The 27,857-nt window shown below is 39.4% G+C and overlaps 1 protein-coding gene across 1 annotated transcript; it reads right to left on the reverse strand.

Annotated features, from left to right (window-relative positions):
• Positions 1–970: 970 nt before the first annotated feature.
• On the reverse strand, positions 971–27,737 carry nptnb (neuroplastin b). Its single transcript, XM_079157214.1, has 8 exons — positions 27,456–27,737; positions 15,542–15,889; positions 10,919–11,093; positions 9,715–9,809; positions 6,069–6,202; positions 5,591–5,864; positions 1,151–1,172; positions 971–1,044 (listed from the first exon to the last, which is right to left on the reverse strand). Exons 1-8 carry the CDS (start codon positions 27,529–27,531, stop codon positions 984–986), a joined length of 1,185 nt encoding a protein of 394 aa, XP_079013340.1. The 5' UTR covers positions 27,532–27,737; the 3' UTR covers positions 971–983.
• Between the last annotated feature and the right edge of the window lie 120 nt (positions 27,738–27,857).

Raw genomic sequence — 27,857 nt, forward strand, 5'->3', positions numbered from 1 at the left:
AGCTTCACTGAGTAAAACAAACTGCCCTCCATATATCTATTTAAGAATACATATTGCATAGGATTATAGCCATGCTATACAGTTAGAGAGGAAAACAAAATAAAAACAATTAATGAAATTGGGAAATATAAAAAAAATATTTTTTAAAGATTTCCTATCATTTGAACACTCATACTTCAACATATACAAGACACCTAAGTTACTCTGGAAAGAAAAAAATAATAATACACTTATCATTTTTGTTTAGATAGTTAAACACACATAAGTCATTTTCTGTAATCACTCTCAATTAAATTTAAATACTGCCATTGAAGCCCTTGCTTCACAAAGTGGACTCATTTTCATCAAAATCAAACAGTTAACTGACCATGATATGCTGTACAAATTCTCAAGAATAAAACTAATATATATATATATATATTTATATTTATATATATATTTATATTATAAGGATGACTCCATAAAAAAACATAGGTCATTTCAGATGCAAAAAAAGCCACACGAGGGATAACAACAGAAAATGTCTATTCTGAGTATCCTATTGCGTTATTATCTTGCATGCATTGTACATGATATGTAATACAAAAGGGATCACCTCAGTTGAGGATATGATAAAATGAATAAAGGAGACATCAACAGCACATTAAAAATGTGTACACCTTTGTGGTGGTTTTAGTCATTATTCGTCATCCTGAACTCTCCACGCAAGACTGAATAAGGCATGCTTAAGACAGCCATTATGTTCTTTTTGTTGCCAGTGTTATGCTGATATTGTTTCTCATAAAATGAGACAAGATATGCTTTTTTTCGAAACTGCCCGGAGCTCTATCCACCTCTGATACCTTCATGTTGTCAAAAATGCAGTTTAGCCATTTTGTCTGTGAAGAGAAAATCAAGAGAAGGCGTGACCATGGATAATCCTCACAGTGAGTTCTATATTTAGCCCACATCCCCTACAACAGTGTCTTACTTGAGTAAATTGCTTATTTTGTATTCCTCTGGCGAGTGTTTTTGTCCTTGTGGTTGTTTGTTGAATTTGTTTTCCTAGAAAAAAAGGAGTTATGATTTAGTGACCTACGGGTAATTCAGCCATTCAAATCCCAGTATTTCTGTATGAATTATACGTGTAGAAATAGGAATATTTACTTACGTTGGTCCAACTGGTTCATCGTCTTTTACATGAGAAGAGAGCAGGACAAAAAGCAGAACACAGAAGTAAAATATGAGAAAAGCTAAATATCTGTATTGCGTGTTTCAGCACATTTACTGCAAAATATGTGTACTGTATTTTCACAATTTTCCTTAATTTGGTGTAAAAATCCACTTTCAGAAACCTGAAATTCACTAGAGATTACCAAATCTTTAAAGAAGCGAAGTGCGAGGATGCAGCTGAAAGCACAGATTGCTTTGAATACTTGAATACTAGTGTGGCAGAGTCGTGCACTGGTGGGAAGCTCTGACATCACAGACATGGGAGTCAGCTGCTGAACAAGCCTTGTGTCTGGTGAACAGGCTCAGAAGGAAAGCACTAAGCGGCATACACAGAGGTTTCAGCATTAAAAAAGGTTTTTGGACACTAAAAGCTGCTGATGGCTGTGACATATTTGTAGTAGAAGGGCTGAAATGTGGAAAAGAAAACATTCTGGTATGGTCTCTTAAATAACCACATCTTTAACGCCAAGCATTCAAAACATAACCTCACATGCTATCTGAATCTATGGGGTTCCTGTCCATTTCAGACTAAGCATATGTGTAGGAGGGTTACAGATGGCTCACTTAAAGCCATCTTTTAATTACACTCAGCATTTCCAGAGTGATATTGAAAGAGCCTAGTACATGGGTGTGACATTGTGACTGACTTGGCATAAAAACATGAATCCCTTCAAAGCTGTCTCTCAGCATCAATGCTCTGCAGTGCACAGTGGTTAATATCACTTTATGCAGTGTTAATTCCATTCAGATTATCATCATAGAATTTCTAAAAATACACATTTTGAGTAAAAATGTTCTCAGCTGGACCACAAAATAAAATTATCTCATTCTCTCTCATCATACAACAGTGCAATAAATAACATACAACACTGTAGGAAGAGGAACTTGTGTATATTGTTGCATTGAGTGACAAGTTAGTTCAAAAACCCACAGACTTGGGGTCAACAAGGTGGTGGGTGTATGACATACAGATGAAAATGTAACCAGTTACAGTGAGATATTTTCCATGCAGTTAAAAGTCGGAGATAAGGAGCATTAGCAGCATTCCATGGCACTAATATGGAGCAGAAAATGGCAGTTATAATGTTAGACAAAAAAACATGGTTCTGTGATCACTTGGAGGAGGAACATCTGTCGGCATATCCCACCGTTTTCACACCTCACACCACGAAAGCTATGTTTACTATGATGCCTTTGAAAGCACACAACAAATAACGGATTTTTTACTGTGTGAGATTGATGGTTGAACACTGCTAATCATTGTAGCACATGAAGTCTGATTGCAATTAATTATAATTAGCTTTTTGTGTAGCTTTTTCGCTTAAAATTTGATAAAGTGATGTGTTTGTTTTTAGCAAATCCTCACACAGCAACATTTTTAATTTTAGCAACTGGTTTTGAAACACAGAGTAGAAATGTCAGCCTCTGCCTCACAGCCCTTGGCTCTGGAGTATAAAAGTGTTCAAACACAGCAAAGCCATCAAGAGACCAGAATGCATAATGCACGCAGACAGGGGCCAAAACCTCTGGGAATCCGGGATGCTAAAAGGAGATTTTAGAGAGGCTGTGCATCGTGAGCTTGGGGGTCCTCATTCCTGATTTGAATGGCATAAACATGGCAAATATAATCCACCGTAATCGCTTCATTCTTTTCTGGTAGATGAAACCAAACTAGAGGACATGCACAGAGCTTACTTGAGCTATGTTGTTCGTGTTTGTGCATGTAATCATCACTATTGTAGTAAAGATTTAATTTTTTTTGTAATGATCTAGTAAATAACTATATTAACAGGTCACAAACAAATACTGTTAGATGATAAACTAATGTCATTTGATTGGAGATGAGAGATTATTATGGATGCAGTTAACCACCGTAGCGTTTGCTAAAGAAATGAATTCTATATTAAATAATGGTTCGTGATTAATACCATATTTCCAACATTAGAAATGTGTTCCAGTAGCTATTATAAACTGATATCTATAGCACTTATTTATTTAAAAATAAATAATTTGTTAATATGTTCATATTATGTAATTACAACTGGTATTTATACTCATTAATGGTTATTTTTAACCCCATTAAATGATACATTGTAAGTCTGTCACCCTAAGCCATACTGTGTGATTGCCTTAAGTGTGGGTAAAGTGTATAATGTGGAGTTAAGAGGAAGAAAATAGAGCATCACATCACATCACATCACATCTGATGAACACTTCAAGACATTGACGTCTGAAGGAAGTATATCTATTTAATATTGCTCACACATTTGATTAAGTAAATCTTGTTTTGTTTGGACTACAATTGCAATTTTATACAGCTCCCACGATGGGTAAATAAAAATCAGGATGTACCCTGAAGCTCTACTTGTTTAGTCTGCAGTAGAGCTTGGACAACTGTTGGAGTGATTCATATTAGTGGTTGCGGTTTTGTATTTTGCTTGCGTTCATGTTTTATTCCAAAATGAAAAGACGACAAAGCCACATGAGTAAAGGTCAAACAGAACCTGTGGTGACTGGAAACGCCCCTTGGCTTTCCAGACATTTTCATCTTGTCACATTCTTATCGTGCGATTTTGTCTGCCTCCTGAAGCACGGGCCACAAAAAAAGGTAAGTGGAAATAAATGCACAAATTAGTTACGTATGTTGACAAAATCGACAAAATCGATTCAGAATCAATTATTTATATCTGTGTTTTTTTCATTCCTGTGTTAACTTTTGCATTCTTAGGCCATTAGTGTTTTTGATATTTTGGTATAATGTTCAGACCCAGACTGCAGACACTATATTGGCCTTAATACATAGTTTACAGTGGTTTCTTTTATTCTATAGATTACATTGTATTAATAACAGTATATGTTCTTATTGAATTAATGCTTTACAGCCTTTATATTTCTAAGCTAGATGGGTCTACCTGTCCATCTACAGTGTGTCTACTTGATTGACTCGGCCCAAAAAGATGAAATCAATTGTAGGTTTTTGCCTTAAATTATCTGTCAGTTAACATACAAATAGAAGGGGGTATTCAGCAAGCAGTGGTCACAGCTAGCCTAAATAATTGTGAAACTGAAATAAGGCATGCAGGCAGTTTGGATTTGAATATGTGAAAGTACAATTGAATATTGAGGAATGTTCTGTTGTCAACTTTTTTGCTAACATGGTCAAAGTGGATACCTTTATCTTCTACTCCCAAGCCTGAAGGTGTAGACTTTAACTGTTTCTCACTTCTTTCACTCACATGATTAGGTTGGGCTGTAACATTAGGACTGCTAACATACTAGTACAGGTGAGCCTTTTTAATCACTTGATTGGGCTTTTAATATAAAGATTGTGGCTTTTTGGATATTTAATCTATGTCAAACATTTGACTATCTCCTGTGGAATCGTGTCGGACATTATGGGTTCAACCTAATGAAAAAGGGAATGAAGACACATGTTCATTACACAATATCTGATATCAAAATAAACGTAATACTGTGTTTATATCTCAGCAAAGATCATAATGTTTTGGATGGACTGTAGGCTCGTAAGAACATACACATTGACAGAAATAAATAAAATCTCCAAAACCATGCAGGATCTGTCACTTACCACCCATATAGATTATGTTGCCATTTGGAAAGAAGGTGAAGGGGAAAAGAATAGTAACCAATTAAGTTATATAACCGGACTGATATCTTTTATAGCTACAGGCTGATAACCTCACGTTTATGAACACTGTTATTCTGCTATCAACATGGAAACAAATGTGCAGTTACCATTACCATTTAGCACTGCACACAGATAGCCAAACTCATGGAAAGGTGTGCTTTGGACCCTCTGTTGTGTACCTAATGTAGATTTATAAAGGGTCCGATTCGCAGGCATCCAATATGTGGCTTGTACGTGACAATGTTCTCCTTTTCTCCTTTCGCCACATCGGTCGAGAAGCAAGGAAGCCAGCCGTTTGATAGACAGTTGGCCACTACAGATCTCCTCTGAGAGCAGATGTAACCTTGTGGTTCTTGCATCTTTTAACATTTCAGTAGCTTAAAATCTAATGGGCTCCTCTTTTGATGACATTAAACCTTACAGCCATTGTCCTTTTGGAAAAGGGAGTTACTGGGTGATTCCCTGTTCACATTTCTTATTTTACAGTTCAAGGCAAACCTTTAATGATCTACTTAGTTTTTCTCTGAGTTTCAGGGCTGCACGTACAGTAATGTACTTCTAAAACATTGCATTACCCTAAAAACAAAAATCAGACACCAGACAAAATATAAACATCTCAAAGAATTCAAATTGGAATGCTGTAAATTGACCAGAAATAATCTACTTTCATAATTTCATAGTTTACTTATTAGTGCCTACTCCTTGTAACGGAGAAAAAGTTTTACTTACCCTCAATAATGTCGTCCGGCCTCTTGCGTTTCTCGTACACAACGATGATGACTACGAGGATGATAATTTCTGCGAGCACACCCAGGAAAGGCCAAAGCGGTGCAAGGTGGCTGCGCACCCGAAGTATAGTGGTCTCAGCAGTGTTTCCAATCGTATTACTAGCATTGCATTGGTATATTCCAGGATCGCTGTCTATATCCAAGTTGAGTATGTTGAGCTCCGTGTAGTTGTCTCTGATAGTGATGAAGAAGCGTCCAGTGGAGTTGTCAAGGTCCTGGAACACAATGACCATTGCTCAAAGTTGATTACATTGAAAATGTAAAAAAAAAAGCTGAATTTGGAGAAGATATATAGCATGCTCTCTATTGTGTCTACCTATTGTACACTCACATATCAGTCTTTCTATGTCTCTCTGTTTTCCAATGTATATATTTACAGTAGGCCTATATGTATACATTATACATAAATGTACATATACCGTGTAGGATGTTCCGTCCATTTTACGCCATGTCCAGGTGGGATGTGGGTACCCAACAGACTTGCAGTAAAGCATTGCATTTTCCCCCTCGTTCTTATTTTCACTTCGCTTGTGGCCAGTGACATAAGGTTTTGCTGGAAAGGTAAAATAAATAAATAAAAAGGATCATTAGCTGAGTTGGCAGAAGCAAGACATTCAAAGGCATGTTTTAACTCCTACCAGATGGCATGACTAAGGAAAGCATGATTGGCTGTTCTGACTAGGGTAATGATTTGTGTTATTCAGATGTCTATTTAAGAAAGAGAAGTGTAATTAAGAGTCTCTATTACAATATAAGCGGCTCATTTTATAGCTTCAAGCTATTGAAGTCAAGAAGAAGCATGGTCTTTTCAGTTATTTTCAAAAATCATATGCAACACATTGCTTTATTTAGTTAAAATCATGTAATTACTTATGTACTTCACAGTATCTCATGCAGAGGTTACTACATTTGTCTTGTACCATGTTTTCTTCGTTTCAAGGCTATCCTCTTTTCCACTTGACTCAACAATTTGTATTATTATTTTTCTTTCCCTAAAATTAAAAGCTAAAACACGATACAGGGGTATTGATCGTGTATTTTAAGGTAAATGGGTATCTACCACTGTACTTGTATAGTTTTAACACCAAATGATTTTAGCACTTGAATTATATGGAATTATATTCTAATTGTTAGAGCATACTGCTCCCAAGAGTCTTTGACACAGGCCAATCCTCATCGGGGCTGGAATTGATTAGTGCTTACAAAATAACATTACTTTTGCTAAAATAAAAAATGTTTCCTTAGTAGAAGAAACTAGCAGGTTTTTTCAGTAGTTGATACCTGATAAGCTTAAGAGGAGACACCCCAGACAAAATGCAGATCTTCATGCAGAACTTTTTTTCAGTCTAGTGGAAATAAATCTTCCAAAATACATGTGCACATTTAGGTGTTCCACTTACTACTTTGTCTATTTGCATCTGAGATTTATCCTAAATTCACCAGTTGTTAGCATTAAATAATGCCTCATTGCACATACAATTACAGAACACTTGTAATTGAAAAATGAATTGTCTAAATGTAAGTAATCAACTGGGGAAGCTTCATGGTGACATTTATTTGTATTTCTTTTCCCTACTCACCTAGGGTGTCTCCCCTTAAAATATAAAAATAAATATCCATAATGACTTTTAAGCGTATTAGAAAGATAGATGAAAGAAGCCATATTTGTAAAACTACATTGAGTCCAGTAGAACAGAGGCTTGCACAGGAGTACAATCATTAATAAAAAAAAAGGATAATCTTGAGGGTGCAGTTATTGGATGAGCACATACACCCCAACCACAAAACCCCAGCAAGAGAGAATATCACTCTGGTTGAGATAAAAAACATTTCAATACAATTCATAATGAGGTCAGGGAAGAGGGGGATCAGTATGATATGAGCGTTTCCAGATGTTCCCTTTCAGAATAATTCCACTATGAGAATTCCACAAAAGAGATATTGAGCCAAAGAAAAAGGGTGTAAATTGCCTCTGATTAATGAATTCACTGATAATAAAAATGCAACACAAAGGTTATAAATTCAATAAATGCTGGCATATGTCATAAAGCACTGCAACAGATGCCAAGTCAAAGGGATCCATCAATAGAACACAGTATTTCCCAAAGGTGAGACACAGACTCTCGCTGTAACTCTGCAGAGCATCAGGAAGATAACTGTTCCTGCTTTTCCACTAATCCTCAAAATTACAATAATTCCTTCCATGCAATTAAGCAGGATAAGAGAGAGGCCTGGAGTGAGCATTTTTCAGCTGCACACGGATAATGGAGCAGGAGGGGTCTGAGCTCTTTGGTGACATCACCGCACTCTAATTATGGTGCACACGTGCCCCCTGAGCAGGGGAGTGGCCAAGCTCATTTGTGCCTTATCCTGACTGTATTATCTCACTGACAGACAGCACAGAGACAGCCCTCAGAGTGGCGCTAAAACAGGCAGAAACTTCGATTTCACACTGCTGACTACAATTACAATGATTATTAATCTGTGTGTGCAAGACAGAGGTAAAGTGATGTATGAATGTGAGGAGAATGTGTGAGGAGGAGCAAGGTCAAAGCTGTCAGAAAGAAAAGAGGAAAACATTGATTAAGATGACATCAGATATTAAAAAGACATCCAATCAAATCCTTTTTATTATGTTTAAGTGTTGACATGTTTTGATTTTGATGATTTAAGTGAAATTGTATCAACTTGGACAGTCAATATTTCTTATCTTGAGGAAAATGTGAATTTGTCAGCACAACGTGCTTAACATTGAACAAACTTTAAGAAATACGAGGTACCAAATATGTATCTGTGGTAAGCTTAGTATCACAGACAATAAACTCCACTACTGCCACAGAGATGGCTGGGACCGGATTCAGAGCCTTAATCCTACAACATCACAGAACCCTCCATCTGTTGCCTCTGAGCTGAGTCCTGCAAGGATGATCGTGCCAAGGACACTGTAGGCGAGGGATCTCAGTGAACTGCTGCCAGAAGCGCAGTGCAAAGCTGGCTAGCATAACAGTGGGCTTGCTACCTTGGGTCTTGGGTCACAAAAGATCTCAAACACCTCCAGAAAATCACAAGAGTATTTAAGAACTGAAGAAAATACTTTGTTTAGGTCCAGCAGCGGCACCGGCTCTAAACTCTTACGTTATTTAAATGTGTTTTAAGACATCCATGGCCTATTTAAAAGGGCATGCATCATCAGTTTAGTGAAGGAACTGACTTTTTCTCCGGGGGACAGACATCAAGTCAGTGACCTGCAGCTTGGTGATGGCTAGGACACTTCAGTTTGAATGCCGATGAGTCCCATCATCTCACAATCCAGTGAAAGCAGAACACACACGGTCATCACCCATGTTATGCAATCAGGCACACCGCCGCAGAATAAGAGGCAGGGCATGTTCAGTATGCACCATAGCCATGCCACGGCAAATTGGCTTAAGCATTACACACGGGCAAGCTTCTGTTGAACAGAGTTTCACTTGCCCTTTCTCAGAAAAGATTCCTGATTCAAGTTGATGGCTTTGCTGTCAGCTTGAATGAAACCAACACAGTTATTCCTCGGTTTGTTTTTTTATTTATTTCATAGACTGTCCTAGTTAACTTTCTCTACTTTTACTCCCATTGTTAGTTCTATGAAATATAAAAGTAATAAGCAAACCTTAAACCAGTCAGTTTTATTCAGTGTTCATAAGTGTATAACTGCCTTCATGGACTTTTGGTCCGCATATGCAGTGCCTGTCCATTTTGCTGTACTGTCTTCTCAGTGAAAGCCAAGAGTGACAACCGCCCCAGGATTGCACCCTGTCACCACCACAGCACAGGATGAATTCAAGCGTCTTTGTCATCAAGAACCGTCTTCACGCGGGTTCGGATGATTAATGTTTGTAGGACACTGTTATCGCTCCATCGCTCAGTAGAAAACCACAGATGATGAGGTAAAAGCCAAATCTAAAGCCTGGGCTTTTTTGAATACATCGTGAAGCGAATCAGTTGTCAGACAGTGGCATTTTCTGTGATATTTGTGTCACGCACGTGTCAAAGGTTGTGTGTTAATATGTCACAGCGAAATCTTACCTTTTACTTCGATTGTAGCATTTGCATTCGGTGCCATGGCAAATGTGTAAACGCACATGTATTCCCCAGAATCATCTGCCCGAGGTTTAAGGATTCTACAACAAAATGCAAAACACCAACTGATTCCATAGCTTCAATTTACCGGTACCCTTACACTGTACTTAGTCAAGTAAATAAAGTAAACTCATTTCAGTTTAACTAGACTTATTAGTTAGGACCAGAGTAGTGAATGCTTGAAAACTTGAAAGCTATGGGAAATAAAATGTTGGCATACGAAACAGCAGCTCTGGATTTTACAGGGAAGGGCACCACAGGCATTTTAGCTGTAATCCTCAGAGAATCACTGATGTAATGTGACAGGGAAGTGACCAATTGGTCTCATCTTGTGGCTAGGTAAAGTCTGGTATGTCTACGTGGGCGACAGTAGCTCTGTGCTGCAGTGATTATAGTGTGTGACAGCAGGAAGTAACAACTAGTTGCTACTTAAGGGTATGGTAGGTTCTATGTAATCAGATGCATAGGTACATATGGGATTCTTTTTTTTTTTTTTATTCAAGCAGGTGACAAAATCAGGAGTTACTTAAAACATCAAACAATAGCGGCCTGGAGATATTTAAAACTTTTCATGATGAAGAACACCGTTTTTTTTCATCAAACATTAGAAAAATGTGTTTATTAATTGCCTCAGTAACGGCTTGAAGATGACGTGTATATTCTAAATTTGATGAGTTGTTGTCTCTCCCATGTTCACGGAAAAAAACTTGCCTGACAATGTCTGACATGCACATTGGCTACTTATTGTACGTGGTATGACCCATTTACAAGCAACTACTGACAGTTATCCAGGGAGAACAACAAACTCAAGTTAATATTTCTGAAAATGTGAGCCACACTCCTACTTTGAACTTCGATCCAATCAGTGTGCTGCCTTTTTATCAGCAAGGTCCTGCTTTCCAACATCTCCTCTCGAGACTCTCTCCAGACCCCCACTGTTTAAGATCGAGATGTGACGATGCAACATTACCTCAGCATTGTTGTTGATAATTTTTTTTGCTTGCATAGCCACTTCCATTTTACATAAAACATTTAGATACATTGTAGGTACATTCTCATTCCATTGTTGGGAGCACTTACTGTCTGCTATTTCCTATGTCCCAAAATATTTCCTACTTACTTACTACATAGAGGCAAAGCTGTTTGTCACCTGTATGCTGTGTTCCTCAGCTCTGTCCGTGTGTTTTTGATTTCCTGTCCATTCTTCACCCAGAAGCTTTCCTTGTGGGGCGTGTGGGCAGTGGTGAGGTCACAATGCAGGTTGATTTCTTTGCTAGGTGTTTCCGCTGACAGGATGGTCTGATCAGAGGCATTGATCTTTGGTTCTGGAAGACAGAGACAGTCAAACCGTATCACAGAAGTGGGGCTCAACACAGTTTCAATGCTTCCTGATGATGTAGTAGCTGTAGGCTGTATGCTGTTTTTATACGATCTGTGTAGGAGGGTGACTATGTAGTGAAGACAAAAGTGCACACAACAAATAAACAAAAGACATAATGTGAACATGAAAGAGCCTTGTATCAAACATTTATCTTTAGGTTAAGCAGTATTTCTGGATGGATCAACAATATGAGTATAAGAGAAACTGCTTACAAAACGTCTCTCTGATATTGAGAAAAACTAAAAATGATCAATTTAGGGCTGGGCGATATGGCCATAATCTATGGTCACTATATATTTACATAGCATGTATTCAGGTTGTTTAATAAATAAATAGTCTATATGAAACAATCGCAAGCCTATTTTTGTATACCCCTGTGTGATTAAGAACTTTAGTGCAAAAATGACTATAACAGTTTCAAGTGTAATTATAGAGAAAACATATTTCCAGCTATACACTTTTTTACACTTTACATGCGTGCACACGAATACAGAGTAATCAGAATAGGACAATAGTTTGATTTCACTGAATTTGATCAGATTTACTGAGAAATTTCAGTTGGTATGTGCTTGTTGTTATCAGACGACATAATTTCATCACAATACGATTCCATTGAAAGACGATAACTTATCTTATTGAATTATCGCCCAGCCCTAAATCAAATATTAATTTCATTGATTATACCTATCTCAAACCTATTTCTGGTAAGAGCACTGCACTGAAAGAGTATTTTCTGAATCCTCTTAATGTAAAATCACAAAGTCAGATAGCAGATATGCCGTAGCTGATAACCGCAGTCATTTTATAGTTTCATCTGGATGGGCTGTCCAAGATGGCCGACAGCAAGATTGCATGTTTTTGTCATCAGAATATAGAGGTATTAAAAAAATCCATGTACTTGGAGATCTGAGCTGCAGATTTATAAACTGAACAGTCCTTTGACATTTTGCATTACGGCTGAATGACTACCTGTATAACTTCGACCTCTAAATTGCTCAGCACACTGGTTACTAAACAATACCAGGGTCCATTTCTCAAGGACGTTCAGGGAAGCAGGAGGTGTCATCTGAGAGCGAGGCGCCCTTTGCTCTGCCTTGAGTAGTGAGCAGGAAGCCTCCTCCACTCTGCCCCTCCTCCTCCTCCTCCTCCTCCTCCTCCTCCAAGGCGGGCCAACCATGGCAACGATGGAGCCCCCGAGGGGAGGAGCAGAGAGGAGAAGCATCATAATCCTACTACTGGCTGCTGCTGCAAGGCCACACTAGCAAGGCAAAAGGGGAGGAGAAGGGGAAAGACGGGCTACTGAGACCTGCAAGTGTCTTCTATTAGCATTCATGGCACCTTCTTTTTGCAATGCTGTATAGTCAATAGCTAAGGGGATATCTCTTCCCTCCCCCATTACATCTCTCTCTCCCCCCTCCAAGCAGAGCCACATGTACTATTAATAGTATCTTTGAGACATGCATACACACACAACATGAGGTACATAAATTAACATTTAGCAAACACGGCACAGTGGTCCATGGGCGATTTTACCAGAAGGTTGTTTGTAGGACACCTTGTCAGAACTTAAAAAGTGGTCACTGTTGGATAATGTATCGCCATGTCAGAATGTAACGAAACATAATATGTTGCTCCAAGTGAGTCAAGATGTAGTGAAATCTGATCACCTTTCCTCTTGTTGGTACTATAATACAGTGCTGCAGTTAGATCAATATTGTATCCAATTAACTGCCAGATTGATAAATAGATTTGATTGAATATCAAGTAGAGCTTCATTCTGTTACATTTTGCCAAGATGTATTAAATCTATTACACTGAAACCAACTTGGCAAGGTCTATATTTAGGGGAGCATTACATCGTTGTAAAAGGCAAAGCTGGGCCCAAATCATGATACTGTAGCACATTACAATGCAAAAGGTGCACCGCCAGAGAGATGTCCCAGTCACTGTGCTGGCACAGAGAGAATAATGGGCCTCCTGAGCACGTGGTTGAGCTAAATGGTTTGAACCACTCCTTCTTCATGAGGATATGCAGTTTTTAAAACATTCTTGTGTCTAATTTACAACACACATTTATGTTACTTTGCAATACAATCAGTAGAACTTCACATATCATTATGGCTGTTTTAAAAAGCAAAGTCTCACAAACATGCACTGCCGAATAGCTAGTTATTAGTTAAGGTGATGAAACATCTGTGTGTATGTATTTGAGTATGAAACACTCACCCTTTGAAGGCTTGAAATGTGTTTGATAATGGTTTGAGATTTACAGAGGAACCAGTTGTCAGAGGAACCAGCTGTGTTCAGCCTGAATTCTTTTGGGCCTCAGTGAATTACGAATGCCAAATTTCACGCTGGAAGCAAAAAATGGAAAATCCTCCACAGAAACCTCGAAAAACCACTCCTGCACCATAATCTACTCCTCGGACGTCTATTCGTATGATCAGTTACATTCCAAACTGAAATTTCACCAAAATACAGCTAAATTAACATTTCAAGAAGGGTGATGAAAAGGCAGTGCGACACTGAAACACTGTATTTAGCCATATTTTGGTGTCACGTTACCAACAATGATGCAAGAGTGGTTAGAGAAGTTTCCACAGATGTTTTGAATACTGGCCACTATTGGAAACAGTTGTTTTTGACATGAATTAAAGCTGACCACAGCTGATGTTCTTTGGGGGGGATATGCTTATCTGCTTTCTTGCTAGGAGTTATATGAGAAGAACAATCCACTCTCAAGACTTTAAAGTGGTATCAAGGTTCTCAAAAAAAATTGCATTTGCTTAAAAATCCAAATGCCCCAAAAAAAGTGATTAACAAACTTTGTAATGGGAATGAATTACTACATAAATATACTGATTCTGGGTGTGTTGATTAAGAGTGATTCCATTCACAAAAGGCAAAAACAAGACAATCAGACTTTGGCATCTTTCCCCACCTGCAAACTAAACATTCATATCAGCTATTATTTATAGCCTGTTATATACAAGAAACAACTTTGATATTACATGCATATGTGACGGCAACCCGATTTACTCCTCAGTAATGACAGAATATATTTCGTGAGGACTTGAATTGCAGGTTTCATAAGTTACATTGTAGCAGGAAAGTAGTAAACAAGTAAATGTGAGAGGTTAACAGCTGGTGTCCTTTGCACATCTTATAATAGTTTAAATTGCATGAGTGCTACGCCTTATCAAATAATGCTCACACATAAATCAAAATTTGTCAGTCCAATCAGAAGAGCCAGCAAGGATCAAACACCTCCTAAGCTTCTCAGAGAGCTTCACTATGACTAACAACATTCCACATATCCCTGTGCTCCACTGAGCAGAGTACTGAAGCATGTACAGATTAGAAAGATCCAGCAGAAATTCAGTTTGTTTGAATGTTTGTGTGCATAGAGCAGAGGGTTAAAGGATATAATGTCATTACTGATTCACAGTCACACACTTAATGGCTGAGAAGGCACAAGGTTACACAGCGCTCAGATTGTGTTTTGTAAAAGTGAAATCTCTGCCTCATCTGAACGAGAAATGAGACACTCAAGGCCCTCACGTGGTCCAATCCTTTATTGGATTACCACACACAAATTATTTGAAAGCAGAAAATGTTTGCTTTTATCAGGAAAGAGTTGACAGCAGGAATCACTCTTTTACACCTTAACGGATCCCTCCTTGTGTCTTCTTACAGTCCCATTTGCACTGTGCCCAGAGTAAGAAAGCCAAATCAAAAGCACCATTACTTCAAAGCACCACTAGATTTCCGCTGCATTTAGCAGGCAGGGCTTTGGAGTAAGGAAAACAATCCACGTAACGCAAGAGACACAACATAATGTTAAGGGAATAAGTATCACAAATAAATCCAGGAACAGGAAATGGGTGAAATTAGGCTACAGAGAAAAAGACAATGATCAGAATATTGCAAAAGGACACACGAGACAGTAAGAACAAAGGTTTGGTGTGGGAGGAAAGAAGAAGAAATGTAGATAGAGACTGGGAAACGTTCCTGGGTTTGTGGTCATTTACAACAAGATGCTCAAGGGATTTTGGGGAAAACAGGGAGTTTACCCTTCAGTTCAGTAGAGAACATAAATATTTACCAAAACAAATAAAGAAACAAAATGTAATAAAAGCAGAACATAAAAGGCAACCACTCGCATAAGGGATTTAGACTATTTGATTTTTCTTCCTACCAACACTTGTAAAAAGCAACCTAAAAAAATGAAAATGAATAAATAACATTAGAGGTGTTTGTTTTATTTGTGTCTAGCCAGTGGCCGCTGTGTTGAGGGTGGGCTCTTGAGAGGTTTTTACGGTCTGGGGTGGTTGGGAGAGGGAATTAGAAGTTTGTTCATCATATAGGTACTACAGGACATAGACCACTCACTCTGTAGCACCAAAATGGTGGCCTGGGCACGGATCCAGGTGGTGGCAGGGTTTTGTCGGAGGTCATTGCGCTTGGGGTCGTTGCTGGCCCGGCACTCATAGGTCCCAGAGTCCTCCAGTTTGAGATGCGTGATGCCGAGCACACCGACCCCATTGGCGCCGTAGGCCGTGTTGATGGATACCCGGCGCTTACGGGCTCCGTCCCACAGCTGCTTGAAGGAGTCAGCTCGGTTGATCTCAGCATACCACCACTGGATCTCCGGAGTGGGGTTGCCAAGCACGTCGCAGTAGAGCTCAAAGGTGTCCCCCGTAAGCTTAGTCTCAGACATTGGCGACTTCACAAACCCAGCTGGAGAGGAAAAGTGTATCGGGATGGCAGGGAAGGAAAGGGTAGAAGAAGTAGGAAGGTGCGGAAAGGCCAAGGGATGGAGAAGGAAATCAAATTTAGAGTACATACAAACAAAAGAGTCGATGATTAAAGGCAAAGAAAAAAGAAGCAAGCACCAAATCATCGATAGAAGGAAAAAGTAAAGGTTAATGATTAGCAGTCCGTTCAGCGTCCGGGGTTCCTGGGCTCACTAAGGCCATACAACTGTCAGACCAAGTCATAGCCACCCAGCCAAAAGTCCATGCCAGCAAGTAGTGCTGGTTTCTTTTCCTTTTCTCTTTTCTTCCTTCTCCCCCACATTTAACCTTATACGGATGAGCGCAAGAGGATTTTTGAATTGTACCTTTCATGTGCTTATGCTCGAGCAAACAGTGTAAACATAGGAAATAGTACATTGAATGCAGTACATGTAAAGCACACCTTACCGTAACATATTATAAAGAACTCTATTTGCACATTCTTACTGAGTTTAATCGGTCACCTTAATTAAAGGTTGGTTTATCAGACAGCCTTGTCAAGTAGGTGACCAATCACTCGAGCCCTTTCTACACTCCCTGTGTAGCAACAATCAGTGGCACCACTCCTACTTCACCACGTTGAGGGTGCCACACACTAAACTAAATAAAAACGCTGCATAAAAAATATCACAGGATTAGTCAAAATCATTGGCTTGGAAAATGTTCCCCTTGAGCTTAAGTCTCACTGACACCACTCAGTCACAGGAAGAAATGTCACTTATGAGTTATTAGACCTGCTGAAATTAAAACATATACTATTATGTGAATTCCTGGGTATAGTGAGCATTGTCGGTCGTGAAACTATCAGGTACCCGATCGATAAAATCTTGAAAGTTTGGCCACAGGCAATGGAACGAGTTATTCATTTTTGGTTGGGAAAATACCATAACACAGCCGTTAACAAAGCAATTTCCTTTTGCAGGAATTATATTTCACCAGTCCTGCAAATTTGTCTCATTCTTCATTTGGTATACACGCTTGTATGAGTTTGTTTGAATTTTTCATTCATCTTTTAATCCATTTTCTACACCCACTTGTCCTGTTCAGGGTCACTGGAGTGCTGGAGTCTATCCCAGCAGCACACATGGGTAGGTAGGGTACACCCTGGACATGTCCCCAGTCTGTCACGGGGCTAATGCATTCAGACGGACAAACACATTCACACTCATATTCACACCCACAGGCAATTTAGAGTGTCATTGGACTGCGGGAGGAAGATCCTGAAGGAAACCCATGCAATTCGTGTCTATGATATTCTAGCATGTTAAATGACCCTGTTTCTTTTAAACACACTGAAGGAAAATGCTCACATCAGTTTTGAAGGTCTGCATTCTGTGTTGTCATACAGATATTTTACTTGCTCACATATACTGATACCAATTTTCATGGTTTATATTTGTTTCTCAGAGCTTGAAATGCCTATAAAAAGCAATTGACAGAAATTGTCACAAATAGATGTAACTGAATGTATGTATAAACCTAATCTCTTCATCCATATCAGCTTTTGCTGGTAACGCCAGAAATTAGGTCAGCCAGCTCTCATTTTGAATAAGCTGGACTTTAAGAGCAGGTTTTTAAAATGCACATGTGGTCACAGTGGAATAGGAGAGTTATGATAGAATCACACACAGCTGACTTGTGCTCTTAAAGCAAAATTGACTTCATATAAGGGGGAACCTGACCATGCACTCATATCCCCAATACACCACGCCACTGGCATCTGATCTTATAGGGTGTTGTGAAAACAGACCCCATTTTTTTTAACAACCTTGCTGCCTTGTGGAACAGGAAACACATTTCAAACATGAAATGCAGTGGAATTAAAAAGAAAATAGGATCCATAAGCATTATTACCACAACTGTGAGTGTACCATGCTGTGCCTGTGCCTGATTCATGACCCTGTTTCACATCAGTAGTTAGCCCAACAATACACTGTCAGACTTAATGAACCTCATCTAATGACAAATCACCTGGACCAGAGATACTGTTCTCTGCCGCCCCTGCAGCCTGTCAGCTGTAAACCACACGTGCTTGAATAAAAAAAGAAAAAAGACATTGCCTTAACTCTGCCCTGAATTGTTGTAGAGGAGATGGGAACAAAGAGCCCGTGGTCTCTCGAGTGTTAGACTGTGTGTTGCGTCTAAATACAACAGCTTACAGGCCCTCCCAGATCTGTCTGCCCTGCTCAAAGTAATGTATCATAAGCACATAAACAGATAAGCCTGTGGAAGCCTGACGAAGGAGTGTAAACAACTACATCCAGCTCTGCCCCACAACGAAGCCAGTTACATTTCATTAAGAGAAAAGAAGATAAATACCAATGAAAGGGTTTACAGTACATCGTTCTCTGTGCACTGGACTCAACAAGGCTTTCAAAGTACAGCCAAATTATTTCACATGCTTAACAATACAAGGATTTTAGTTCGTGCCATGGTGACAAGTCTGTTGCTTAACACCAGTTTGTGACACATGAAAATGAATTAGATGATCAGAAAGAAAGAGAGGATATTTTAGCAAATAAATCTAATAATGAATGCAGTATTCCTGCAGGAGATGTGTCTGAGGATATTTGGTGCTTATAACGTGTGTTTCTGTGTGCGATGCCGAGAGATATGCAGAGTAATTAGCATTTGTTTCTTTTCTCTGGAAACATCTGGGCCCATCACGCTCACCCCATAATCCCAGAGGGTGAATCCAAGCCTATCCGCCTACATTGTTAAAGCAATATTTCAGTTAGACAGAACATTTACTATGGCATTCTTTACTATGATTATGGGTATGACAGTAAATAGGCTCGGCATATGGCACAGATAACTAATGTCTGCCATGCATAAGTGCTCATTATCACAGGATAGTATCTGCTTTAAAAAAAAGTAATGAATGTCCTCCAAGGTGATGGCAAATTAAATCGGAAAAAGGAACAGATGACTTCATTTAAATTCAGGCTGAGGGAGGCTGTGTGGAGAAATACCCACAGAACAAACTACAGACAACACTCGGCCAATGAGCAGACCAATTTTGGTGTTGTTTAAACAAGGAGCTTATACTGGCAGTGAAAACAAAACACTAAGCAGCCAGCCGGTACTCATAAATTTCAAAGGCGTGCTAGAAGACAAGAAGTGTCAAAGTCAGGAGCAATGGATGGTGGTCATATCTCAGCAACTTGAAAGAAAGACAAGCAGAGTTACGTATCGCATCATCTTATGTTATGAACACTTTCACTGTTGTATGGTGTATTTATATGTATAGTAGGCACATCTTTCTGTTTATTTACTCTACATGGAAGTCAGAAAATCGTGTTAGGGCTGCAACAGACAGCAAGTCTTAATTATCAATTAATCTGTTGATTCCGTTTTCAATTAATTAAAATATTGTTTCGTCCAAAGTGTCAGTAAACTGTAAAAAATGCCCTTCTGGATTTCACAGAGCTGACGATAATCAGTCTTCAAATTGATATTTCTGTCCGACCGACAGCCTAAACTCAAAGATTCAACCAAAAACAATATAAAACTGAGATGCAGTAATTTACCAACTGTAAATTATTGGTAAATTGGTAAATTACTTTAACAATTAATCTCTAATCAAAATCGTTTCAAGAACTAATCAAGTAATGAATTAATTGACTTATTTCATGGCAATAACTTTTGTAAAATGATAAATATACAGTATAGAAGTTCCACAACATGACAAAGCCACTGCCCAGTTAATGTATATTTGTTTGTGCAAATTAAAACAGCAGACAACAAGCTCTCTAACACATAGATTGACAAAGGAAATAATAAAACAAAGTAAGTGAATGCCGGGAGTATTAGTTCCCATGAACTACTAAAGACCTATCGACTAAAAGCTTATTGCCCTTTCCTCAGTTGCTAAAGGTGGCTAATTGCTATTTCTTGCGGAACTAACATGGGGATGTTCTGTTTCAACGGATCCTTCCCAGTGGCTGTCCTAGTTGGTGTGCAGTGTAATGTTACATGTGTAGTGAATTTTCCTCTATCGTATGTAACAGCATAAGTGCATGAACTCTGTCCTTTGCATGGAGCAGATATATGGAGTGTCGGAGGCATGTCCTTAATGTATGCGCCCTGATGACATGTCCAGATGATTCATATTATCGGAGGCGGAGTCCGAGGAGAAGCAGGGGGCCCATGTCTGAGACATGTTTATTAGAGGTCCTGGAAAGGACACCATCATCTGTATTTAAGACCAGCAAGAGCAGTGTCCGCGGATCTTCCTCCATCATCACTGTCGCTTGAAATATACTACACATGTTACATGTACATTACAGTCATTGAGCAGACGCTTTTATCCAAAGCGACTTACAATTCATATGCTATCACACCGTAGGCACAGCTACGGGAGCAATTTTTGAGGTTAAGTGCCTTGCTCAAGGACACATCGACATGTAACCAGTGGCGCCAGAGCCGGGGGTTTGAACCTCCAACCCCCTGATTGAAAAACGGCCCTGCTCTCCACTCAGCCACAGTCGACCCCAGTACATGTAACATGTTACATGTTACATGTTACTATTAAGTTTGCAGGACCAACACAAATGAATACACACCAAAATATTAGCCAAACAGCTGTGGTGGGGGTTTCGCTCTGGTCAGTGTCACGGAGTAAATTAAGGGGTGTTACATCAATAAATGTAACATTCTCAAAAGAATATTATAGGTATGTTAAAATGAAATGGGAGCGCAAGAAGAGACATTGTATTTTTCTCTATTTGAATTCACAATAAGGCAAACGTCTACAATTTAATGTGTGCAGAGGTGTGGTTGCTATGGTGGCTGGTATGCAATCAGACCGTGGAGGTCAAACATTTACATGATGCTGCAGATGATTTAACACAAAATGATTTAACACAAAATAATGAAATCCCTCACAGTGCCATGTCTAACTTTACTCCCTCATGACATGAGCATGATAGAATCCCAAAATAACCTGTAGGGTTTTTTTGTGACACGCTCTGTCTTAGGCTGTGTGGAAGTCACAGTCATTACAGCCTACCTACTCCACTGATGTAGGTAGAGAGGAGAGCTCCCCTGAGGACTGACAGCAAGCCACACACCACCACCATGCAGCCTGAGAGTGAGTCAGCTTCCTTCCTACAACCAGAGAAAGCAGCAAGTAGCAAACCCCCCTCGGGCCACCTAACTGGTTATGTGCTAGTAGGCAGTTTATGTGTGTTTCGGTGCAGGTGCATCTTTATTGTACCTGCATGGTACTGTGACAGATATGTGCATGACACACAAGATCATGTAGTTCTGACGATCATTTAGTCGTCAATATCTTTCACTCACTGTTGTTATATAGCAGTTGTATTATGTGACAATAGTACATACTGTATTACAAGTCGCACAAACTCATGTTTGTCCCTCTTGGTCAAGTTTTTTTTGTTTTGTTTTACTTTTGTTTTGACAGATTGGTGAAATGTAAAGGCCACCCATATCCACTCAGGTGTTTCAGTTATTCTTGACGATTTTTGGCCAGAGCTATCCTGGGAATGTGTCACGGTCACCAGTTACCAAATACCTAAAAGAATCAGAAAGGTTCAACTTACCCTGCCCTAATAGGCCACAAAACAAAAGAGGAGAGTCAGGGAGTTGTCATTCAAGGACAAGTTTGCACACACCCTCACACTTCTGAGAAAATGTCAGATTAGGCATAAATTAGATCACCGGTGTGAGTGTTACTATGGGTGTCTATAGATCAGCCACAATATTTCTTTTCATAATCCGTTTATACGGAGTCAGCCTTATTATGTTTTTGTTTGTTTTCCTTTTACATTTTGTACTGAGGGTGGTTAACTCTTTGACACTGACTACAACACAAGTACCGCTAAAATGTACCCGCCGTTATAATGCATTGATTTTCATGGTATAGGATTAATTTATGTATCAACACATGTTTGTATAATACAGTTATTTACATTCATAAATATCTTTATCTTGTACATAGTGAAGGTTAGTCTTTGAGTTTCAAAGCACTTCTATTACGCACAATAGTAGTAAAAAAAGCCTTTTGCACTATGGCAACCAATCTAATGGCGCAAAATGAATAGCGTGAAAATGACTGCATTCTCTATGGTGGTTAATTTCAACCGTTGGCCCTTATAGGGTGCTACATAACACAACTTTAGGAAAAGTCACAGACTGGGGGGATTTGGATATTGTATTGAAAAAAAGTTATATGCAATCGGAGAGCAGTCGTTGGTCATTTTAGCCCATGTTCTGATTCTAGTGTTAAGTTAAATGTGCACAATGTTATCCTCCTTTATGTGTCAAAAAGGTAAAAACATTTTTCAAGCTTTATGGGCCATATTGGTGGTTTTGCATGTTATACCCAATTAACTACGAGTCACAAGTACTGCATATTACTGCCAGCCATTTATGTAAATTCTACAACATTTACACTGAGTTTTAAAATCATTTCCAACTTAAGCTAAATTACACTACTGTACACTGAGACTGGTGCATACCTATATTAAATGCTTGCTGTTTGGCAGCTGAAACATACACTGTATTCCAAATGGCATACTTTTTCTTTTTACCTTTAGTACATACTGCAGCTGTCCTCACAAAGAACATACCATCGCATGTAGTACGCATTCAATTGGGACATACTACTTCATCAAAACATTGCACCTTGAACTTTGACGCTCTTACTCATATATCTACTGAGCAGAGGATTGTGGGTCAGAAGAGCCAGAAAAGCATACTGCAAAATGCAAACGGATGCAGGAGGACATCCTGGTATTTTTGGCATACTGTATTTGATATACCATGTATTGGGACGTACTAAATCTGTATTGGCATACTAAATAGTACACTAGTATGGGTATTGGAACACACATATGGGTGCTCGCAGCTGAATTACCAAAATCACTTTATCAATAGATGAATAAATTGTTGCACATGCATCTGTATTCGCTGAAATGGAAGTAAAATAATGTATGCATGGACAGCAGGTAATTGCTAAATAGTAACAGCAGTTGCAGTAATGTGCAGTACATGTCATAGTTTTAGTTTATGAAACCGATACATGCAAAACACCCAGTGTAAGTCAGAAAAGGCCATTTTCAGTCCCTACATTCAAATATAGTAATATCAACATTGGCATGTTATACAGTAAAAATGCTATTGAATGTATAGAAGTCATGTAATGACAATGAAATTGTATTTCAAAATGGACCAATTCATCAAGTATTCATATAAGAACTTCAGATACAGTTTGGAATACACTTTGAAGGTGTGATATGGAGTGTGCAGCACAATTTGTGTCACAGAGGCTGTGATGATGTAAAGCCTTGAACACACTGATGAGGGGAGTGGTTATAGCTTTCCTCGCTGACTTTACCGCACCACTGAAATACAGCATATGCCTCGTTTGATGTCACTGCATTGGAGCAACGTGACAAAATATTGCCATTACTTGCAAAGCTGAATTACGAGAAAAAAGAAGGCGTTGGGCCGACCGTCTCCATTTTGCTGGTAATACTTCAGTCTGTCATTCAGATCACAGAAGAGAGGCAACAGTTTAATGAGATTTAAATCCCTATAACCCCTGTGCTGGGTAGAAATGCTCTAATCCCATCCTCTAATCACAACCAGCGAGCACTATTTCTCTTTCAGAGGTCAAAACAAGGGAATTCAAATGATTTGATGTTAAACCCAAGAAGCGCTGAGACAGGTGCATCATGGGACACTGATTCTCATTATCGAAATAAGAAAGAAAATTCTAAAATTAGAAGAACCACACCTTCAGGAGAGTCTCTCCCACTACTAGTTGTTCTGTTCCAGGGTGATGAATGCTGTTCCTAAATCTCCTACATACTTCCAAGTATTATTATTTGTCAACTTAAATGAGCCTGGTATTCTGAATGTCAGTTGACATGAGCCTCTCAAAAAAAAAAGAAGCGACCTTGTGTCTGCTGGGTCACGCGTTAAAATACTCAGGCGGATGGGAAAAATCAGCACACTTAACTACTGGCTGTTCCGGCAGAACGGGGCTGTGGCTAAATTGGGTAACTTCCAGCTGTGAATGTGTGCAACTGTATGACTGTGAAGCAAGGCGGTGCTGAAAGAAACAGCACGCATGATGAGCAAAAACCTTCCCTTGACAAATCACTATTGACAAAAAAAGAAACTTTGCTCACCTTACAGTTGCGCATCTAAATACCTGCAGTGTGTTTTATACTGCTTGATGCTGCTCCTAATCAATGCGGTCCATATCAGATTTCACAGTGGGCAGGCGTGACTCAGTATAAGAGCTGGCTTGAGTCCCACAGCATATTTTCCAGACTTACAAATGTGCCTTTGTCCAGAGCTTAGGCAGAAACATGATAATGGACAAGCTGCTGCATCATATAGGTCTATCGATTGAATGGTATGTAGCTGTAAAATGCTCATCTGAAAATACAATGTTGGCCTTGGAAGAATTAGAGCACCACTTATTGACATGAATAGCATGTCATTGCAGTGCATATTGCAATATATGTGGGCATATAGCGTTCTCTACATCGTGTCTTTATACTTTGATTGTGTTAACTTAACAAACGCCATGACAAATTCCTTGTATCTGAAACACACTGGCAATAAACGGTTCTGATTCTGATTAACAAGAACCAACCTTTGCTGTTGTGTGTGCTCAATCTTAAGCAACTGTTTACAGTTAAATGACAGAAAACAAATATAAACTGTTAATTTTTTGATATGGAATTAATAATATCAGCTTGTAATGCTAATGGTTGTCTTTGATGTGTTTTGATTCACACAGGCAGCGATAATAAACAACAAAGTTGGCAGCAGGAGCAGGCTACATGCTTCGTGGGGGGAACTTATATAAGGCACAGAACCACTTCCTCAGGTCAGCGCCAGCCACCTTCTCAACAGCCTTTATTTTCTTTGCATAAAGATCACATCATCTCTCAGCTTAAGTCGTTCACAGCCACCTAGCGAGCCTTTAGAAGGCCGTGCAGCTGTGCACAAGGCGGCCGTCCATTAAGAGTTAATGAATTCACTTTCACAAAAGGACCTTAAAGCCACAGTTCTCCGTGCTGTGTCTCGGTGGTAAAAATAGAAACGAAGAAGAATGGATGGCTGCTATTTACAGTCCTCCAAATATCTGTCGCAGGAACTGGCCACCTATAGCAGGCCTACTTCCTCCCTGAACATGAGGAAATAGAGACATGAATTCCCTCAGCTTCCCAGACACAGTGATTACATCTCATAGACTTATAATTATTATTATCCCCCACGCCACTGCCTGAACTCTGTAAAATCACAGGAAAACCTGCTATTGCATAAGAAGCCATGCACCTATTAACTTTAATCTGAACTGTGAGAGAGACATCAAATGGCTTTTGGATGCATGTGATGTGAGCAAATGTTAGAATATTACCTACAGTGTTAAACACCAATTGCAGCCTGTTACTGTGATCAAACCTGGGATGAATGCTGGGTCTATTTAATGAAAATGAAATGCCTGTAGATTAGCTATGATTTCAGGATTTCTACGTTAAACAGACAAAGCACCCACACATTTAGTGACAGGGTGGCACCAGTCTGTCTCCCACCGACCCCGTGGTTGTATGTGTGTTTCTGTGGTGTGACCTGGGCCTCAGTGAGTGGGCACTCACACTGGGCAAAGACCACATGAAGTGTTTGGAATGCCTTTGCTTGAGCTTTATCAAACAATGGAGGGCTTATTGGGTATTTGATTTTCCAGATAGCAAGATCAGAGAACACCTCACTGAGCGTGCACACACTTCAAGCACCTCAGAGAAATTAACAAAGAAGAAAGAAAATAATTCAGGGGGATAATATTTTGTTATATAACTGCTGTGGTATTTCAGTTTCTTTGTGTCCTCACAAGACAAAGACGTAGGTTGTTTCTGTGCTTTCTTGTAAAATGGTCTAGATTTTACTTATTGTGCTTCTTTTCATTTCTGCATATTGTGTTTTACTAAAAAACGGCACAAACGGTTCCAATATTTTACAGTTTAATTGTTTAGACATAAATATTCTGGAATATTTCCCATTTCAAATATTAGAGAAATAAATCCATAAAAGGTAGGACAGTGCTGGATTGAGGTTTTACACAACCTTCTCATCACAATGCGTGTCTTATTAATTCTTGCATAGTGGGTTTCCGATTATCCCACAGAAAAGACAACGTGGACATTAAGCATTACAATTTGAATGCCCTGCCTTATTTTTCTCTGAAAAGAGATTGTATCAGCTCAGTGATACCGATTTGGTGTCTTGACACGTGGGTATAGAAGCTTCCTAAATGATATTAACACAGGAAGTGATTGTTCCATTTGTATATCAAAGCGCCAACATCTTCACATTCATGTCAGGGTTGCTCGAGGGACCCATTGAGGTTATTTTAAAAATGGAAGAAGAAAAAAAATAAAGATTCCACTTTCATCTCATGAGTGGCTGCTGATTTGTGGGCCCCTCTGGGTGATGTGATTCAACAGAATCTGAAGTCAGGACATGCTGTGTCAGAGGAGGGCAGCCTGGAACACCCCAACAGCATGCTACTGACATTTACCTCCACCAAATCACGTCAGTCTTATTATGAGCAATGTGAAATTAAAGACACGAATGAACATCGTCTTTTAACTAACTTTTTTTTGTTCCCCGTCTTTAAATATTTGGAAACGACAAACAACTGGTGCTCAAACATGATCATCTTTTAACTAAATAAGGCTGTTATTTGTGCACGCGTTTAGTTTTGCAATAAGCACGGATGGAATCAGTTGGGCTAGAGACAAAGATCAACTTAAACTAGCATGACAGGAAATGTAGTATAACATGGGGAGTAGTTTGGTCAATCAAAAAGATGCATGGGCCCAATAACTGTGCTCAAGAAGGGCCTGGTATTTACAGTTGGCCTACACACATGGTGCAAGTCTTAAGCCCATGTTGGGTGTAGATAATATGTTACTAGATCAGCAGCCTTAGCAGTTTAGTCTTGCTTGAGACACTCTGCTACCCAACCCCCCTTTGACTATACAAACTGCACACTGGCAGCCTAAGGCTACCAAGAGGCTACTATAGCATGTAAATATCCACAACTTATTCTAAGATGGTACATACCTCAGCTTTGTTCCCAGCAACACTACTTATTGTCTGTTTTAAAACACATTTTGAAACATATTCAATTCGTTTTTCCTCTCACAGACACACCTACAGCACAGCCTACTCAGTCTGTTGACAGTAAATAACCTTGCCAAAAAAAACCAAATGTCGCAACAACGTCAGTTTTCTTTCTGGTTCATTAGTTAAGAGTTTCGTTTTGCTGTCAGTAACTGAATCCCATTTGTTGGCGTCTAACTCTGGCCTTGTCGAGACGCGTGACACTATAGTAGGAGCGTTAACGCAGTCATTTTCAAAATCCTCTTTAGGAACATTTCGCTCGGGCGCCCTCGCGCAAGTCAAGTCACATTCCCCTCAACGCGTTGTTTACAATGATGCCACGGTCACAGCTGCTTTCTTACCGTTTTGAGCCGAGATGAAAGGCAGCATCAAGTTCCCCAGAAGGACCACCGCCAGCATCACTGCGTTAGGATGCATTGCTGGGGCTCGGTGAGCGTACCAGGGTCTCCGTCGGACGAATGTGGGAGGAGAGATCGTGTATTAATCACAAGATCTAGAGAGATGGGCCCAGCATAGCACCGGGTTCTTTTAAAATACTCTGCCGAGGATGATTAAAAAAAAAAAATGTTTTAAGAAATGTCTCCCCGATTCAAAGACCTTTTAAGCGCAGCGTATGGGTAAAAGGTCCGGGACGAGGCCAGCGGCTCAGGGATGCCGATGTGCGGCCATAAGGCGGTGAAGAAGCCCCGTCGGATTGCAGAGGAGAGGTCTTTGGATGTCAGGGAGATTGTCCTCAGCGTAGT

This window comes from Pholis gunnellus, assembly GCF_910591455.1.
Source record: "Pholis gunnellus genome assembly, chromosome: 1".
NCBI lineage: Eukaryota > Metazoa > Chordata > Actinopteri > Perciformes > Pholidae > Pholis > Pholis gunnellus.

What these genes read in the sequence shown, in the direction of transcription:
- nptnb (XM_079157214.1), bottom strand. Translation starts at nt 27,531, where the DNA reads ATGCATCCTAACGCAGTGATGCTGGCGGTGGTCCTTCTGGGGAACTTG. An exon ending in TTTCATCTCGGCTCAAAACG is followed by an intron (nt 15,890 to 27,455) that starts GTAAGAAAGCAG and finishes TTTCCTCTCCAG; the next exon opens with CTGGGTTTGTGAAGTCGCCA. An exon ending in CACCATTTTGGTGCTACAGA is followed by an intron (nt 11,094 to 15,541) that starts GTGAGTGGTCTA and finishes TCTGTCTTCCAG; the next exon opens with AACCAAAGATCAATGCCTCT.